Below are 17,069 nucleotides of genomic sequence, written 5' to 3'. Positions count from 1 at the left end.
CACTTTTTTTTTTCAGAATAGAGAGGCCTAATACATTATATTTAAGAAAATTATATAATTGTGGGAAAATAGAAAAACATATTTCCTAAATGTAAAATATATGGCCTTTTACTATAGATAATACATTATAAAAACATATGTACTCAGAGACTTTATTAGAATTAGCTAATAGACATGAAATGTAAATTTTTTAATATTATAAAATGGTACTTATTTTATATGGATACACACTACAGTTATTTTTACTATAATGAATCAAGAATAAAATGAATAAAAAAAATTCATCAAAAGCTGTACTGGAAGAAGCTGACTTTTACTTTAAGCAAGAGAATTTTTCATTCTAATTGTATACTCTCTTTATGTTAGAATTAAGCCAGGATATCCCACCAGCTATTAATAATTATTAGATAAATAAACTGTTTTAAATTAGTATATAAGAAGCCTAAGGAAACAATGAAAACTGAAAAGCTACTGAATTTGAATTTTTGGAGATTTTTGTTATACACATTGCTTAATGAAGTCAAAAAGTATCCATGTTTTTTAGAAAAGAAAAACTTTACTGTAATATTTGAGATTTTTAAAGTAATGTTCCTTTTGACCAGAATTATTCAAGTGATTACCCCTTATATATTAGGTAAATATTCTCATTTACAACCTCAGAATGGTAATTTCTGAGTTGGAAAATGACTTACAAGTATTTGTTTCTGAACATTAGTAATGACTATTTTAAGTGCTGCAGCTATTAATATGTATGTGTGTGCAGATCATCTCTGATTATTACTTTGTGATGACTTGGGTGTAAATTATAAAGAAAGATATTAATTAGGTAATGTTTTGTTTCAGATTCAACCAACTCTGGAGACAACATGTATACTTTAATGAATGCAGTACCTCCTGGACCTAACAGGCCCAATGTAAATATGAATTTTTTTTTTAAATTTTGGAATGTATTTCAAGGCTCAAACTCTAAGTGTAATGAATATTCCTAGATACTATTTAAGCTTTCTCTTTTACTATCCAGAAACTTACTAGATATCCAAAAATAATCAAATCCCTTCTATGTTCTGGATTGACAAAAAATATAAAATACAAAAATGTATAACAAAAGATTGCACATCATTATAACTTAAATGTAAAACTGAACCTAATCAATTATAAAATGTTGGTGTGTGGTTTTATCTAAAATCTCAAATAGTTAATAATTAACACTATTTGAAATGATAGTTAATGTGTAATCATTGACATTCGCCTCATTTTTAGCATCACTAAATTTTTCATTGTGATTGTTTATTTCTTTTATCCTGATAAACTTGAAATAAATCAGGAAGTTGGATTTGCTTGTTTTTCTTTAGATTTTTGAAATCTGGAGTTTAAATATGGAAATGCAGCAGTTCTACATAAAGAATTTGGGTGTTCTTAATAATGCATCTGGTTGTTATTTTTCCATGAAAGCTTACAGAAAATTATTTATCTATAAGACCTACATATTAACAAAAATATTTATAACAAGGTATAGTTAATACACAGACATATATGAATATAAGGCTGCTTAGTTTAAATAAAAATCAGAAGACATAAAGGAATTTCCATAAGTATACCAAAAAACAGGAATGAAATAATTATTATAATTGAGCTTCTTAGCAGTAAAGACTTTAAAGGGAAACTTGAAATCCATCCAGTATAATATGATACTTGAAATATGGCCAGTCCAAATTGAAATGTGATGTATAAAATACACACTAGACTTTGAGGAGTTAATATGAAAAAAATAATGTAAAAGATTTTATTAAAATTTTTATACTGAATATATGCTGAAATAATTTTGATACGCAGGATAAATGAAATATATTATTAAAATTAACTTGACCCGTTTCTTTTTACTCTTGAAACATGGCTGCTAGTAAATATAAGTTTACTTATGTAAGTTTGTGTTGTAGCTCGTATATTATTTCCCTTAAGCAGTACTGCCTTCAGTTATCACTAGCCTCTTTATATAATCAAATAAATTGGTTTTCAGGAGAAAAGAAACAAGTTCCTATCAGTAATGTCTAAAGGGTGTTTCCACAGTGATCTTAATGAACATTGAATATGATAATGAACAATGTTCATTTTAGAAATTTAGCAAAAATATAGAAAAGCTCTTCATAGTGCAGCTTCATATCTTAGAACTTGATATTTAAAATGGAGGGAGTGCGAGAGGAAACCCAGAGCATATGGCACTGAAGACATTTCTGTGGGCAGCTAAGCTGATACCATCCAAGTATGTTCCATTCTGGTTCTCTAACTCAATACAAAGATAAGAGATCCAAGAAAAGTAGAAGCTGATCGTGTCACTTTTTCAAATGCCATTCATCTCAGCCAGAGGTAGTAAAAGCAAATGCCTGCTGAGGGCTAGGACTGCAGTTTTTTGTGCTTCAAGCATACATACCAATAGTCTTTGTGTCTTTTAAAACACTGTGGGGGCCAGATGAAGGGACCGAACCAAGTAAGTTCAGAGGGTGTTGGCCTTACCAGCACTAGTTTTTCAGCCCAGATCTATACTATGCTTTTGACAAAGGCTGAATAAAACAGTAAGTTCAAAGTTAATTTCTTTAAGCTATCATTCTTAAGCTACCTCAAATGATAGCTTAAAAAGTTAATGTTTCTTTAATTGATTTATAAATTAAATTTCTAAAATTAATTCTAAGTAAACAACTTAGAATATATAGAATCTATATATAGAATCTATATAGAGAGAATCTATAAAATATTTATAAACCAAATAGAATTTATATAAATCAATCTGTATGCTTTAAGGCTACAAAATTTTAGGCAACAGAAATGACATTATCCTGGGAAAATGTATAAGCATGTGGCTGTGTGATCCCAGTGATAGAAAGCCATCTTATTTCCTAACAATCATATATATATTATATACAGTTACTGGTTGTCTGTTGAGGGCAATTGTTTTTCTCCCAAAAGCCTATTTGATTAGTAAGCATCACCACCCCATCTACACACGTAAATACACACACACCACATTCAGTATTCTGTACCATACAACATGGAAGAAATGCTTTTGGCATCAGAAATTTTAAGAACAAGTGGTTTTCAGTAGGCTATTTTAACTGTAAACATAAGATAATTATAGATAACTTGTCTTCAAACTGGGCTCTAGATTTCCTCAGGAATATTCCAGGGAGATAAGGAAAAGACTGAGTGGGCAGGCCATGGCTTCTCCACCACCTGCTCCACCATCGTATGTCAGTTCACATCTGTTTTGTACTGGGCTTCCAACTTAAAATAAAATAATCCCACTACTTTTAAAGTAGTTAAATGTTAAATATAACTGCTGTAGAACGTCCAATTGTCATTGAACTGACATAGTTGAGACTGCCAAGAATTAACTATATTGAGCTGTCCCCAAGGAGCTAAATGTATTTAAACTACAAGATGGAATTATTTATTATGTCCATTTGAACAAAGATAGATTGGCTGCTAAGAAAAATCTTAATGTTGGCATAATAATGTTGAATTATTCTTATTAATAAGTCAATACTTTTAGCAGCTTCCTAGGAATCATCTCTGGCTTATATAGCAAGATCTGTCAATAGCAGAGAAGAGAATGTTTATCCTCTAATTTGCACTGGAATGTATGTGCTTTCTAGTTGAGAATATCTGAAGAAAATATGGATATAAATGAGGATTAACCTGAAGATCCAGAATATAAAGCAGATGGTATGAGGAAAGTAGGGCAGTCAGTTTCAGAATCTGTAAGGCTGAAAAAAATCTAGGAAAATAACCTCCATTATTTGGAAATGAAAATAATTTGTGGAAGTGTCTTACAATGTTAAAGATAGATATTGTAACATTAGATAAATACTTGTTTTCAGTGTGATCATAGAAATTCTCTTCATTTTTTAAAGTTTCCAATGGGCCCTGGGTCAGATGGTCCCATGGGTGGATTAGGAGGAATGGAGTCACATCACATGAATGGCTCTTTAGGTAAGGATATGCAATTTGATGTTTAGAAATCAAAACAAAACTTTTATTCTACAGAGTGGATATTACAGTTTGCAAATTGCTTTTGTATACCTTTATTTACTTTGAATTTATTTTAAAATGCTTCAACTTTCACTTCAGACTGAGACGTTACAGGATATTGGTTATGATAACTGGAGATCATTTGAAAATCAGAAATGTGAGGATTGTTCTAACCTAGCTCTTATTCACAGGTATTTACTTTTCACCTATCAAAATCTGAGTGTTTTATGATAAAAGGAGATATTGCTGCTCTGAGCACATATTACATATCCCTCACCTGGAGAGCTACAGTATCTTCTGAGCTGGTTTGTCTACGAAGGTCTATAGATGCAGTCTCAGAGGAACTTATGTTCTCTGCAAGCATTTCTTAACTTTGTTTCTGTATTTTAATGTTTGTCTCTTTTAACAATAAAATTTAATTATATTCTGGATTATCTGGATGATTTTCTTAAAAGAGAGCAGTGCCACATACTCGTGGCAAAGCAGATTTCGAGTACTATGACTAATAGTTGAAAACATACCTCATAAATGATGCCTTCTTACCAAATGAAGCCCAGTGTCTTCACGGAGAACAAAGAGTTTCACAACAGTGAGAAATAGAGATGAGTGGCACAAAACCAATTAGATCACACAGTGCACTGTACATATAGGCAGGCCAAATGCAAATCCAAAACAAAACCCATAAAACAACAACTACACTTATTTTATGTTTACATATGTGTTAAGTAACAGTAACATAAGCTAAAAGTTGACAATGGGGATAGACGCTTATGATTTTTTTCTTTTGAAAAAGAACCATCTTTTACTTAAGTTGGAATAACTATGCCCATGAGTAACTTAGGTTGTACACAGATTCCACGACTCCGCCCAAACACCAGCCTCTAATACTTTGAAAAGCTCTGTAACTTCAATAATCAAGAAACTATTTGCAACCTGTTGCTAGACTTTTGAGCTTTTAAGGTCCATACTTGTTTTATATACGTACATGTGTTGCCTAGATATCAAAGCCTTAATTTGCACTGTTCAATTATGGTAGTGACTAGCCATGTGTGACTATTTAATTTTAAGTCAAAATTAAATAAAATGTAACATTTACTTCCTCAGCTGCACTGCCTCCTATCAAATGTACATGGCCATGTGTAGCTAATGGCTACCATAATGAAACATAGAATAGAGATACATCTCCATCATCACACAAAGCTCTACCTGTCAGCACTGTTCTAGAATTTTATTTTTTAATGTATTGCAACATAACTCACTTTCCAATCTTTTAATTTGTAAAATTATTTTTGAAAATATGACATTTGGTCATAGAAAATTTTCAGTTATTCACTAGAATAGAATTTGAGGAAGAGTTTCACATATGCTTGGCATGTGGCTTATTACTTTTTATAATAAACATTGTTACACATATTTATATCTACATAATTACATATGTGCATTCAATATGTATCAATGTATTATGTATGTTTATAAGCACTAACTTTATTTGTGACTATAACTGAATGTTTTACTATTAAAATAGTAGAATATGTTTATGCCAAAAAATTAATTGTTAAAATGGTTAAAAATAAAGCTAACATGTGGCAAAGATCTGATTATTGTTCCTTGTTACCTAATGTATGATTCCACTTCTTAAGTAAGAAATTAGTATTGATTTTTCATTTCTCCCAGGAATCTACTTAAAATTACAGTATTATAAAGACATTCTTACTTCTGATGGATTGCCATGAATATTGATTGCTGTCAATTTTTTAATGTTATTAAAAATTCTTCACTTTGGTTATTATAGTAAAATATGGCTCATAATATTTTTAAATATTGCAGATGTCCATCTTATATTTTGTCAGATTTAGAAGCATCGTTTCAGAAAATATATTTATCTCTTGCTGTCTATATATACATATACATACATACATTTTAAAAATTTGAATTGAATAGGATTTATAAGTGATCTCTCTTACATTTCATTTTCAGGAATTTATGATAATGATACTTTTCTTAATTCTACCATTACAAAAATAAACAAAAAAAATGGTTCAGAGCGAGAGGTATAGCTCATCCTTGCATTGCCATCGATGATACTTACTCACCAGACAGTATAAGAGAAAACGAATTTTCTTAAGTTTATTTATTTTGAGATAGCATGAGCAAGGGAGGAGCAGAGAGAGAGGGAGAGAGAGAGAATCCTAAGCAAGTTCTGCACTGTCAGCATGGAGCCTGATGCAGGGCTCAAACTCAGAAACCGAAAGATCATGACCTGAGCCAAAACCAAGAGTAGGATGCTTAACCAACTGAGTCCCCCAGGCACTCTGAGTAAATAATTTTTTAAGATTAAAAAATTAAGGAGATACATACTGGAAAATACAAGGAGTGTACTGCATTTATTTATATTAAAGGAATACTTAATTTGTATATGAAATTATTATCTAATAAACATTTTCTTTTCATATTTTGTTTCAGGGTCAGGAGATATGGACAGTATTTCCAAGGTGAGTATTGTATAATCTCTGGGTTTTTTGTGTTTTGGGTTGTTTATGTTTGTTTTTTGAGAGAGAGAAAACAAGCACACATGAGCAAGGGAGGGGCAGAGAGAAGGAGAGAGAATCTTAAAAAGGCTCCATACCGAGAGAACAAATAGAGGGTTACTAGAGGGGTTTTGGGAGGGTGGATGGGCTAAATGGGTAAGAGGCATTAAGGAATCTACTCCTGAAATCATTTTTGGACTATATGCTAACTAACTTGGATGTAAATTAAAAAATAAAATTAAGTAAAAAAAAAAAAAAAAAAGGGGGGGGGGTGGCGCTCCATACCGAGCACAGAGCCCAGACACAGGGTTTGATCTCATAACCATGAGATCATGACCTGAGTCAAAATCAAGAGTCAACCAGGCAACCCTCTGTGTTGTTTTTTATTTGTATTTCATTCCACATGGAACTTATTAAGATTATTAGAATAACCTTATAAATTTTGTTTTTGAACAAAGTGTTTTTTTAATATGAAATTTATTGTCAAATTGGTTTCCATACAACACCCAGTGCTCATCCCAATAGCTGCCCTCCTCAATGCCCATCACCCCACTTTTCCATCCTCCCCACCCCCATCAACCCTCAGTTTGTTCTCAGTATTTAACAGTCTCTTATGGTTTGCCTCCTTCCCTCTCTGTAATTTTTTTTCCCCCTTCCCCTCCCCCCCTGGTCTTCTGTTGAGTTTTTCAGGATCCACATATGAGTGAAAACATAAGGTATCTGCCTTTCTCTGCCTGACTTATTTCTTTTAGCGTAACACTCTTCAGTTCCATCCATGTTGCCACAAATGGCCAGAATTCATTCATTCTCATTGCCAAGTAGTATTCCATTGTATATATAAACCACATCTTCTTTATCCATTCATCCATTGTTGGACATTTAGGCTCTTTCCATAATTTGGCTATTGTTGAAAGTGCTGCTATAAACATTGGGGTACAAGTGCCCCTATGCATCAGCACTCCTGTATCCCTTGGGTAAATTCCTAGCAGTGCTATTGCTGGGTCATAGGGTACATCTATTTTTAATTTTTTGAGGAACCTCCACACTGTTTTCCAGAGCAGCTGCACCAGTTTGCATTCCCACCAACAGTGCAAGAGGGTTCCCATTTCTCCATATCCTCTCCAGCATTTATAGTATCCTGATTTATTCATTTTAACCACTCTGACTGGCATGAGGTGGTATCTCAGTGTGGTTTTGACTTGTATTTCCCTGATGAGGAGCGACGTTGAGCATCTTTTCATGTGCCTGTTGGCCATCTGGATGTCTTCTTTAGAAAAGTGTCTATTCATGTCTTCTGCCCATTTCTTCACTGGATTACTTATTTTTCAGGGGTGGAATTTGGTGAGTTCTTTATAGATTTTGGATGCTAGCCCTTTGTCTGATATGTCATTTGCAAATATCTTTTCCCATTCCGTTGGTTGCCTTTTAGTTTTGTTGATTGTTTCCTTTGCAGTGCAGAAGCTTCTTATCTTCATGAGGTCCTGATAGTTCATTTTTGCTTTTAATTCCCTTGCCTTTGGAGATGTGTCAAGTAAGAAATTGCTACAGCTGAGGTCACAGAGGTTTTTTCTTGCTTTCTCCTCTAGAGTTTTGATGGTTTCCTGTCTCACATTCAGGTCCTTCATCCATTTTGAGTTTATTTTTGTGAATGGTGTGAGAAAGTGGTCTGGTTTCATTCTTCTGCATGTTTCTGTCCAGTTCTCCCAGCACCATTTGTTAAAGAGACTGTCTTTTTTCCATTGGATATTCTTTCCTGCTTTGTCAAAGATTGGCTGGCCATACATTTGTGGGTCCAATTCTGGAGTCTCCATTCTATTCCATTGGTTTATGTGTCTGTTTTTGTGCCAATAGCATGCTGTCTTGATGGTTATAGCTTGGTAGAGGCTAAAGTCTGAGATTGTGATGCCTCCTGCTTTGGTTTTCTCCTTCAATATTACTTTGGCTATTTGGGGTCTTTTGTGGTTCCATACAAATTTTAGGATTGCTTGTTCTAGCTTCGAGAAGAATGCTGGTGCAATTTTGATTGGGATTGCATCGAATGTGTAGATAGCGTTGGGTAGTATTGACATTTTGACAGCATTTATTCTTCCAATCCATGAGCACAGAATGTTTTTCCATTTCTTTATATCTTCTTCAATTTCCTTCATAAGCTTTCTATAGTTTTCAGCATACAGATCTCTTACATCTTTGGTTAGGTTTATTCCTAGGTATTTTATGCTTCTTGATGCAATTGTGAATAGGATCAGTTTCTTTATTTGTCTTTCAGTTGCTTCATTATTAGTGTATAAGAATGCAACTGATTTCTGTACATTGATTTTGAATCCTGCAACTTTGCCGAATTCATGTATCAGTTCTAGCAGACTTTTGGTGGAGTCTATTTGGTTTTCCACGTATAATATCATGTCATCTGCAAAAAGCGAAAGTTTGACTTCATCTTTGCCAATTTTGATGCCTTTGATTTCCTTTTGTTGTCTGATTGCTGATGCTAACACTTCCAACACTATGTTAAACAACAGCGGTGAGAGTGGACATCCCTGTCGTGTTCCTGATCTCAGGGGGAAAGCTCTCAGTTTTTCCCCATTGAGGATGATATTAGCTGTGGGCTTTTCATAAATGGCTTTTATGATGTTTAAGTATGTTCCTTCTATCCCAACTTTCTCAAGGATATTAAGAAAGGACGCTGAATTTTGTCAAATGCTTTTTCTGCAGCGATTGACAGGATCATATGGTTCTTATCTTTTCTTTTATTAATGTGATGTATCACCATTGATTGATTTGCAAATGTTGAACCAGCCCTGCAGCCCAGGAATGAATCCCTCTTGATCATGGTGTATAATTCTTTTTATATGCGGTTGAATTCGATTTGCTAGTATCTTGTTGAGAATGTTTGCATCCATATTCATCAGGGATATTAGTCTGTAGTTCTCTTTTTTTACTGGGTCTCTGTCTGGTTTAGGCATCAAAGTAATACTGGCTTCATAGAATGAGTCTGGAAGTTTTCCTTCCCTTTCTATTTTTTGGAGCAGCTTGAGAAGGATAGGTATTATTTCTGCTTTAAATGTCTGGTAGAATTCCCTAGGGAAGCCATCTGGTCCTGGACTCTTATTTGTTGGGAGATTTTTGATAACTGCTTCAATATCTTCACTGATTTGTCCAAATTTTGTATTTCTTCCTGTTTGAGTTTTGGAAGTGTCTGGGTGCTTAGCAATTTTTCCATTTCTCCCAGGTTGTCCAGTTTGTTGGCATATAATTTTTCATGGTATTCCCTGATAATTGTTTGTATTTCTGACGGATTGGTTGTAATTCCATTTTCATTCATGATTTTATCTATTTGGCTCATCTCCCTTTTCTTTTTGAGAAGGTTAAAAAAAACCTGGCTAGAGGTTTATCAATTATGTTTATTTTTTTCAAAAAAACAACTCTTGGTTTCATTTATCTGCTCTACAGTTTTTTTAGGTTCTATATTGTTTATTTCTGCTTTGATCTTTATTATTTCTCTTCTTCTGCTGGGTTTGGGGTGTCTTTGCTGTTCTGCTTCTATTTCCTTTAGGTGTGCTGTTAGATTTTGTATTCGGGATTTTTCTTGTCTCTTGAGATAGGCCTGGATTGCAATGTATTTTCCTCTCAGGACTGCCTTCGCTGCATCCCAAAGCATTTGGATTGTTGTATGTTCATTTTCATTTGTTTCCATATATTTTTTAATTTCTTCTCTAATAGCCTGGTTGACCCATTCATTCTTTAGTAGGGTGTTCTTTAACCTCCATGCTCTTGGAGGTTTTTCAGATTTTTTCCTATGGTTGATTTCAAGTTTCATAGCATTGTGGTCTGAAAGTATGCATGGTATGATCTCAATTCTTGTATACTTATGAAGGGCTGTTTTGTGACCCAGTATTTGATCTATCTTGGAGAAGGTTCCATGTGCACTCAAGAAGAAAGTATATTCTGTTGCTTTGGGATGCAGAGTTCTAAATATATCTGTCAAGTCCATCTGATCCAATGTATCATTCAGGGCCCTTGTTTCTTTATTGGTCCTGTGTCTGGATGATCTATCCATTGTTGTAAGTGGAGTATTAAAGTCCCCTGCAATTACCACATTCTTATCAATAAGTTTGCTTATGTTTGTGATTAATTGTTTGATATATTTGGGGGCTCTTGTATTCGGTACATAGACATTTACAATTGTTAGCTCTTCCTGATGGATAGACCTTGTAATTATCATATAATGCCCTTCTTCATCTCTTGTTACAATCTTTAATTTAAAGTCTAGTTTGTCTGATATAAGTATGGCTACTCCAGCTTTCTTTTGAGTTCCAGTAGCATGATAGATAGTTCTCCATCCCCTCACTTTCAATCTGAAAGTGTCCTCAGGTCTGAAATGAGTCTCTTGTAGACAGCAAATAGATGGGTCTTGTTTTTTATCCATTCTGATACCCTGTGTCTTTTGGCTGGAGCATTTAGTCCATTTACATTCAGTGTTATTATAGAAAGATATGGGTTTAGAGTCACTGTGATGTCTGTAGGTTTCATGCTTGTGGTGATGTCTCTGGTACTTTGTGGTCCTTGCAACATTTCACTCACAGAATCTCCCTTAGGATCTCTTGTAGGGCTGGTTTAGTGGTAATGAATTCCTTCAGTTTTTGTTTGTTTGGGAAGACCTTTATCTCTCCTTCTATTCTGAATGACAGACTTTTTGGTTAAAGGATTCTTGGCTGCATATTTTTCTGTTCATCACATTGAAGATATCCTGGCCTGCCAAGTTTCAGCAGATAGGTCTGCTACTACCCTTATGTTTCTACCTTTGTATATTAAGGCCAGTTTATCCCTAGCTGCTTTCAGAATCCTCTTTTTATCCTTGTATTTTGCCAGTTTCACTACGATATGTCATGCAGAAGATCAATTCAAGTTATGTCTGAAGGGAGTTCTCTGTGCCTTTTGGATTTCAATGCCTGTTTCCTTCCCCAGATCAAGGAAGTTCTCAGCTATTATTTGTTTAAGTAAACCTTCAGCCCCTTTCTCTCTCTCTTCTTCTTCTGGATTTCCTATGATACAGGTATTGTTCCATTTGATTGCATCACTTAGTTCTCTAATTCCTCCTTCGTACTCCTGAATTTTATCTCTTTTTCTCAGCTTCCTCTTTTTCCATAATTTTATCTTCTAGCTCACCTATTCTCTCCTCTGCCTCTTGAATCCATGCTGTGGCCACCTCCATTTTATTTTGCACCTCATTTATAGCATTTTTACTTCATCATGACTGTTTCTTAGTCCCTTGATCTCTGTAGCAATAGATTCTCTGCTGCCTTCTATGCTTTTTTCAAGCCCAGCGATTAATTTTATGACTATTATTCTAAATTCTTATTCCGTTATATTGCTTAAATAGGTTTTGATCAATTCGTTAGCTGTCTCTACTTTCTGGAATTTCTTTTGAGGAGAATTCTTCTGTTTCATCATTTTGGCTAGTTTTCTGTCCCTTATGCATTTTAAAAGCTTGTTGTGTGCTCTGCACCTGTGAGCACTGCTATATTCAAGGAGGGTCATACACTGTCCAGGGCTTGGGCCTTCAGGAGGTGTTTTTTCAGGGGTTGTTACTTGCTCTCTATTGTTGTGACTTTGGTTACTTCATTATCCTACTCGTAGTAATGTTTTGGAACCTCCAACAGGTGTGCTTTGATTTGTTCCTTGGAGTAGCCCTGTAAAGGAAAAGAGATAGACAAACAGGAGGCAAAAATGAGCAAACACACAAACAAATAACACGAACAAACAAATAAACAAAAACAAAAACCTAAAGACTAAAAACAAAAAACATCAAAACACCAACTACAAATAAAGAAGAGGGTGGAGGCAGTGCTGATGGAAGAGCACATACAAAGAGTGAAATGACAGGAGCGGGGTTGGGGGGGGGGGTACAAAAAATAAACATTGATTAGGCAGAGAGACTAAAAGGCTTAATCCAGAGAGAGAGGAAACTAAAGAAGGAGGCGGGGAAAACGAAATGAAGATAAAGTTACCCAGACAGAGAAACTATATGGCTCGATTATTCCAGAGAGAGAGAGAGGAGTGTAAAGCAGGAGGTGTAGAACATGTATCAAGAAAATGGATTAAATATGTCTGTTTAGACAGACCAATAACCAGAGTAACGAGCCTACAGGAGGGAAGAGATAAGGAGAAGAAATGGAGGGGTGGGGGTGGGGGGAGAATATATCTGTATATCCAGAATTGACCTAGAGTTAATCCAGGTAATGCTGCATCGCTTGTAGGTAGTAGCTGTCTGCAGAGTCTGTGCCGCTCCGGTGGATATGCAATTACCCAGTGCAAAGGGTCATGGTTTGGCATATTCTGGACCCACCTCCACTATGGGCCCTGGGAGTGATCCCTGAGGCCCCACCTTGGTGGTGGTGGTGGTAGTGGTGGTGGTGGATGGAAATGGTGGTTCCCCAGTCTCTTCTCCATGGAGACGACCCAGTGGACTCAGTTTGAGTCGTCCTCTCTGTGCCGCGGGCACAGATGGGGCAGTCCTTCTCTCTCCACCAATCCCCTGACCCTGCACTTGGCTAGGATTCAAAGTTCTGCTCCTTGCACTCTGGTGCTGGGGAAGCACCTCTCAGTGTGGTGATACGTGGTCTGGCTGGCTTTGTCTGTGCCACAGCACTTCAGGGAGGACAGCCTTCTCCTACTGCAGACTGAGCCTCCGCCCTTGCCTCAAGCCCCAGGGGTGGCAGATGCAGGCAGCCTTTGTCTTTTCCCACAGCACTCCAGGGAGACAGCTGCCTTTTCCTCCTGCGGAGTGCGCCCTCAGCCCAGCCACTGCACCCAGGGGATGGTGAAGGCAGGCAGGTTCTGTACTATTGCACAGCTGTCCAGGGAGGGAACCACTTTCTCCAGCTGCAGACTTAGCCCCTGACCTACTACCGCACCCATGGCTGGCTCCCCTCCTCCCCAGGTGCAGGAAGAGGGAGCCAGCCCCAGTCCGAAGAAAGCCCCGTGGTTAGAGATTGGATCCCTCTGTCTCAGTCCCAGGTCTTTCTCCTGTCCAGATATGGTCCTGCACTTCTCTAGCCACTCTTTCTCTTCCCTTTGTCTCTCTGCAGAAGGGGGTCCCTCCCCTCCGTGCCCACGTGGGCTTTTTTTGTATCTCCCCCAGTTCACAGTTAGGCACCTATCTTTTTTCCAGCTTTCCCATTTTCTTCCTAGTAGATTCGGTCTCTTTTCCTCCCAGGCTCTGGTGTTCAAAGTCCTTTGGCTTCTACACTTATTTGTTTGAGAGATGCTGGAAGTATGGATTCCCCCTACTTCACCATGCTGGCCCCTGAACAAGTGTTTGAAAATAGAGGTCCAGATATAATTAAGTGGAAGTTAAAAATGATCAATGCATATAACGGGAAAGGGTAAAATTAGTTTTTTAACATGGTAAGATTCATTTACAAGACATACTGTGTACATGATTAATTGATACCCAAGTAATAACCAATTTAACCACCTTTATTATGTCACTCATTTATAAAGCAAATTGACATAGTGTAGATAATCTTTTGAAAATGTAAAGAAGTCTAGAGCAACTTAAGGAGAGAGGGACTTGGAAAGATGTTGTTATACGTTATATGTTATAAGGGCATTGCATTTATACATCTCATTTGTCTTTCAGACCTTTATTAGGCAATGCTGACATCCTCAATTATTATTCTAGTTCCCCAGAATAGAATAGGAAAGTAATTAGAAGAAAATTATATTAATACAAGTAGGAAAGAGAGCCTTCTAATAGCTTCTGTCTGTGTTTTTCCTCCTCCGATAGTTTAAGTATTTAAAATTAATCCTTTGCTAAGATGCCTTACTTTTTTTTATGAAGAATACCTAAATACTTTTTAGGTCATGATAAATTTAAAATAGTTCTCTGTGGGTCAAAATATATTTAAAATGGCTGATAAGAAATAATTATTAACTACCATTAGAATGATTCTCTTAGAAGTCTGCTTTATATCAATAAATACCAAAATTCATTAAAGGGCAACTTCATTTTTAATCCTACTTCTAATTTATATTCATGTATAATAATTGGTGCCAAGAAAAATAAAGTAAGATTGATTGAGCTACAAAACCTTTTAAATGAAGACTTCAAGCTAAAAAGAAAAAAGAGAGAGAGAGAGACAAAGAGAGTGTAACTGGCATGCCAACATTACGTCTACATTGCCTGGCAGCTTGGCCTTACAAGTAGTATATGCACTTTGCATATCTATGTTTAGGGACCATCAGGAAAGTCTTTTTCTTTTCTTAAAATAGATAAATATTTGTTGTCATAAATATCATTATAAAGAAGCACTAGCTTACTTATGTGATGAATGGGTAAAACTGTCAAAAGGCCTGTTTTCAAAATAAGATTCACTGTATAATTCCATTAGAACCATCTCTCTGGGAAACACCTTTACAAGTCACATGACCATGATTGTATTGTCTGTCTTCGATATCTAACAATTGGTACTAGCTGAATTATGCTTTGTGGTCACAAATAAAATTTCTAATTTTGTATTTGAGAAGTGTATTCTAGTGTCTAAAGATGATTTTTTTTATTACATGAAGGTGGGATCATCCAGAGTGCTTAACATCATCTTTCTGAAATTTCCACTAATGACCAGTATTTTTGTACACCAGACAGATGTAAACAAAATTCTATATGGGAAGGTACACTTGGCTAATACATTGTTAGATCCCTAAGACAGCCAATACAATTTGTTTTTTCAAGTTTTTATTTAAATTCCAGTTAGTTAATATATAGTATAATATTAGTTTCAGGAGTACAGGTTAGTGATTCATCACTTACATATAACACCCAGGGCTCATCACAACAAGTGCCTTCCTTAATACCCATCACCCATTTAGCCCATCTCCCTGTCCACCTCCTGAAAAAGTACTTTGTAATTTATAAAGCACTTTGGAAATTTTAAAGATTCATAATGACAAATTAAATACCATCTTCTAATCTGCCCTCATATCAGATCTATTGTGATTCCTTCCATGCTAATTTTTCCATTCCTATTTCCGGAGACAAGTTTTTCCACTATCCTGTGCCTACTGCTGATAACATTCTCTTGCTTAGTGATGTAGTGCTTATTCTTTAAGCATTAATTGACTACCAAGTGTGTACTTTTGTAGCCTTGTGCACTATGTGGAGATATAAGAGACTTCTTCAAATACCAACATAATTTCTGTCCTCAAGTGGTTAGGCAGGAGTTCCTTCACTCAGTAAACATTAATGTACCAAGGCATTATGTCTGCCAGGCTCTGAAAACCCGAAGTTAAACAAGGTATGATCTCTGCCCTCCAGGAGCTCAGTATAACTGAGCAGACCAAAGACAATAAGGAAAAACTTACACAAAGCAAAGTTCAAATACATTTCACTTAACATAAGAGTCTGCCCCAAGTAATAAACATGTCATTTAACAATATTCTAGAAATGAGTAGTTGTGTCTGCCTTCCGATGAGCTCCTCTGCAGCTCATTTCTGCACTGCCCCTGTTACAGGTTCGTGGGGTTCAGGGCTCTAACTGCATGATGATACCGCTGGTGTCTCTTGTATGTCTACTACCCTTTTTTCTTTAATCAGCAGCATCATGTATATCTCCATCACCCCCAATTATTTCTCTCCCTACCTCTTTCCATTCACAGCCTAATTATTTCAGATTTTTATTCCATGCTATCCACATTATCACTAACTTCATTCCCCCACCTTCTTCCTTTTCCAGCAGAAGACCAGTTCTCTCAAGAAACTCTCCTCCCTTTTCTCTTGTTTCCTGGGTTCATTCCTTTTCATCCTATTCTTTTTCTAGCCATTTTTATTTGTGAATCATAAGACAGTTTGGGCCATTACTGCTTAACAGTTTTGTTCAAAATCCCTCTTAGGTTTCCAGCTACATCTTTTTTTGTTCTCCTTTTAGACCTGTATTTTGTTAAGTGCCAGTATTACATTTTTTAAAAATTTCTTACTCCTTTTTTAATGTTGTTTACTAGTACTACTTATATCCCTTTTCTACCTTTTTATTGGAAAACACTCTATATTATCCTTCTTATATGTAAGCTAATAAAGAGTATTGAACCTCTGAGAATCAGAAAATTTGGTTCTCCTACCTAAAAATTGGGGTAACATGTTATTTCATTTCTCTTAGGCTTAGTTTCCTTAGCTATAAAATAGAGCTTGTAGCTCATCCCCTGTCTTCTTCATAAAACTGTTGAGAGCAAAGTGTGAACATATGCTAGGGCTCTAAAGCAATATACAGATATTAAATATCTTCCTCCTCACTAGTTATGCTATCTTTTGTCAGCAAGGCTAGACACACTGTCACCTGCATTTTTGGTAGCACTGTTTCAGTGGCACAAGGAGCTCAGAACTCCAAATGGAGAGTTTTAAAATTATTTCTTGCTCGGTTGAGGATTACTAGTAAAACTCACATGCATCTCTCTCAAAATGCAGAATTCACCTTTAATTTAGGAGTCCAGAAGTCACCCATTTAATCAATAGGACAAAAATATTTTC

At 35.8% G+C, this 17,069-nt stretch overlaps 1 protein-coding gene across 5 annotated transcripts in view; it reads left to right on the top strand.

The window, feature by feature from the left end:
• Window positions 1-17,069, top strand: part of SSBP2 (single stranded DNA binding protein 2) — a 313,722-nt gene that overhangs the window by 285,696 nt on the left and 10,957 nt on the right. For all 5 annotated transcript variants that reach the window (XM_045497122.1, XM_045497123.1, XM_045497124.1 and 2 more), the window contains 3 exons: window positions 844-914; window positions 3,906-3,984; window positions 6,487-6,515. In XM_045497122.1, the coding sequence (XP_045353078.1) occupies window positions 844-914; window positions 3,906-3,984; window positions 6,487-6,515 (179 nt within the window). The remainder of the gene's footprint in view (window positions 1-843; window positions 915-3,905; window positions 3,985-6,486; window positions 6,516-17,069) is intronic.

The sequence above is a fragment of the Leopardus geoffroyi genome, chromosome A1, assembly GCF_018350155.1.
Source record: "Leopardus geoffroyi isolate Oge1 chromosome A1, O.geoffroyi_Oge1_pat1.0, whole genome shotgun sequence".
In the NCBI taxonomy this organism is placed as follows: domain Eukaryota; kingdom Metazoa; phylum Chordata; class Mammalia; order Carnivora; family Felidae; genus Leopardus; species Leopardus geoffroyi.
The sequence above is the reverse complement of the archived record's forward strand: the minus strand, read 5'-3'. Positions and strand labels throughout refer to the sequence as shown.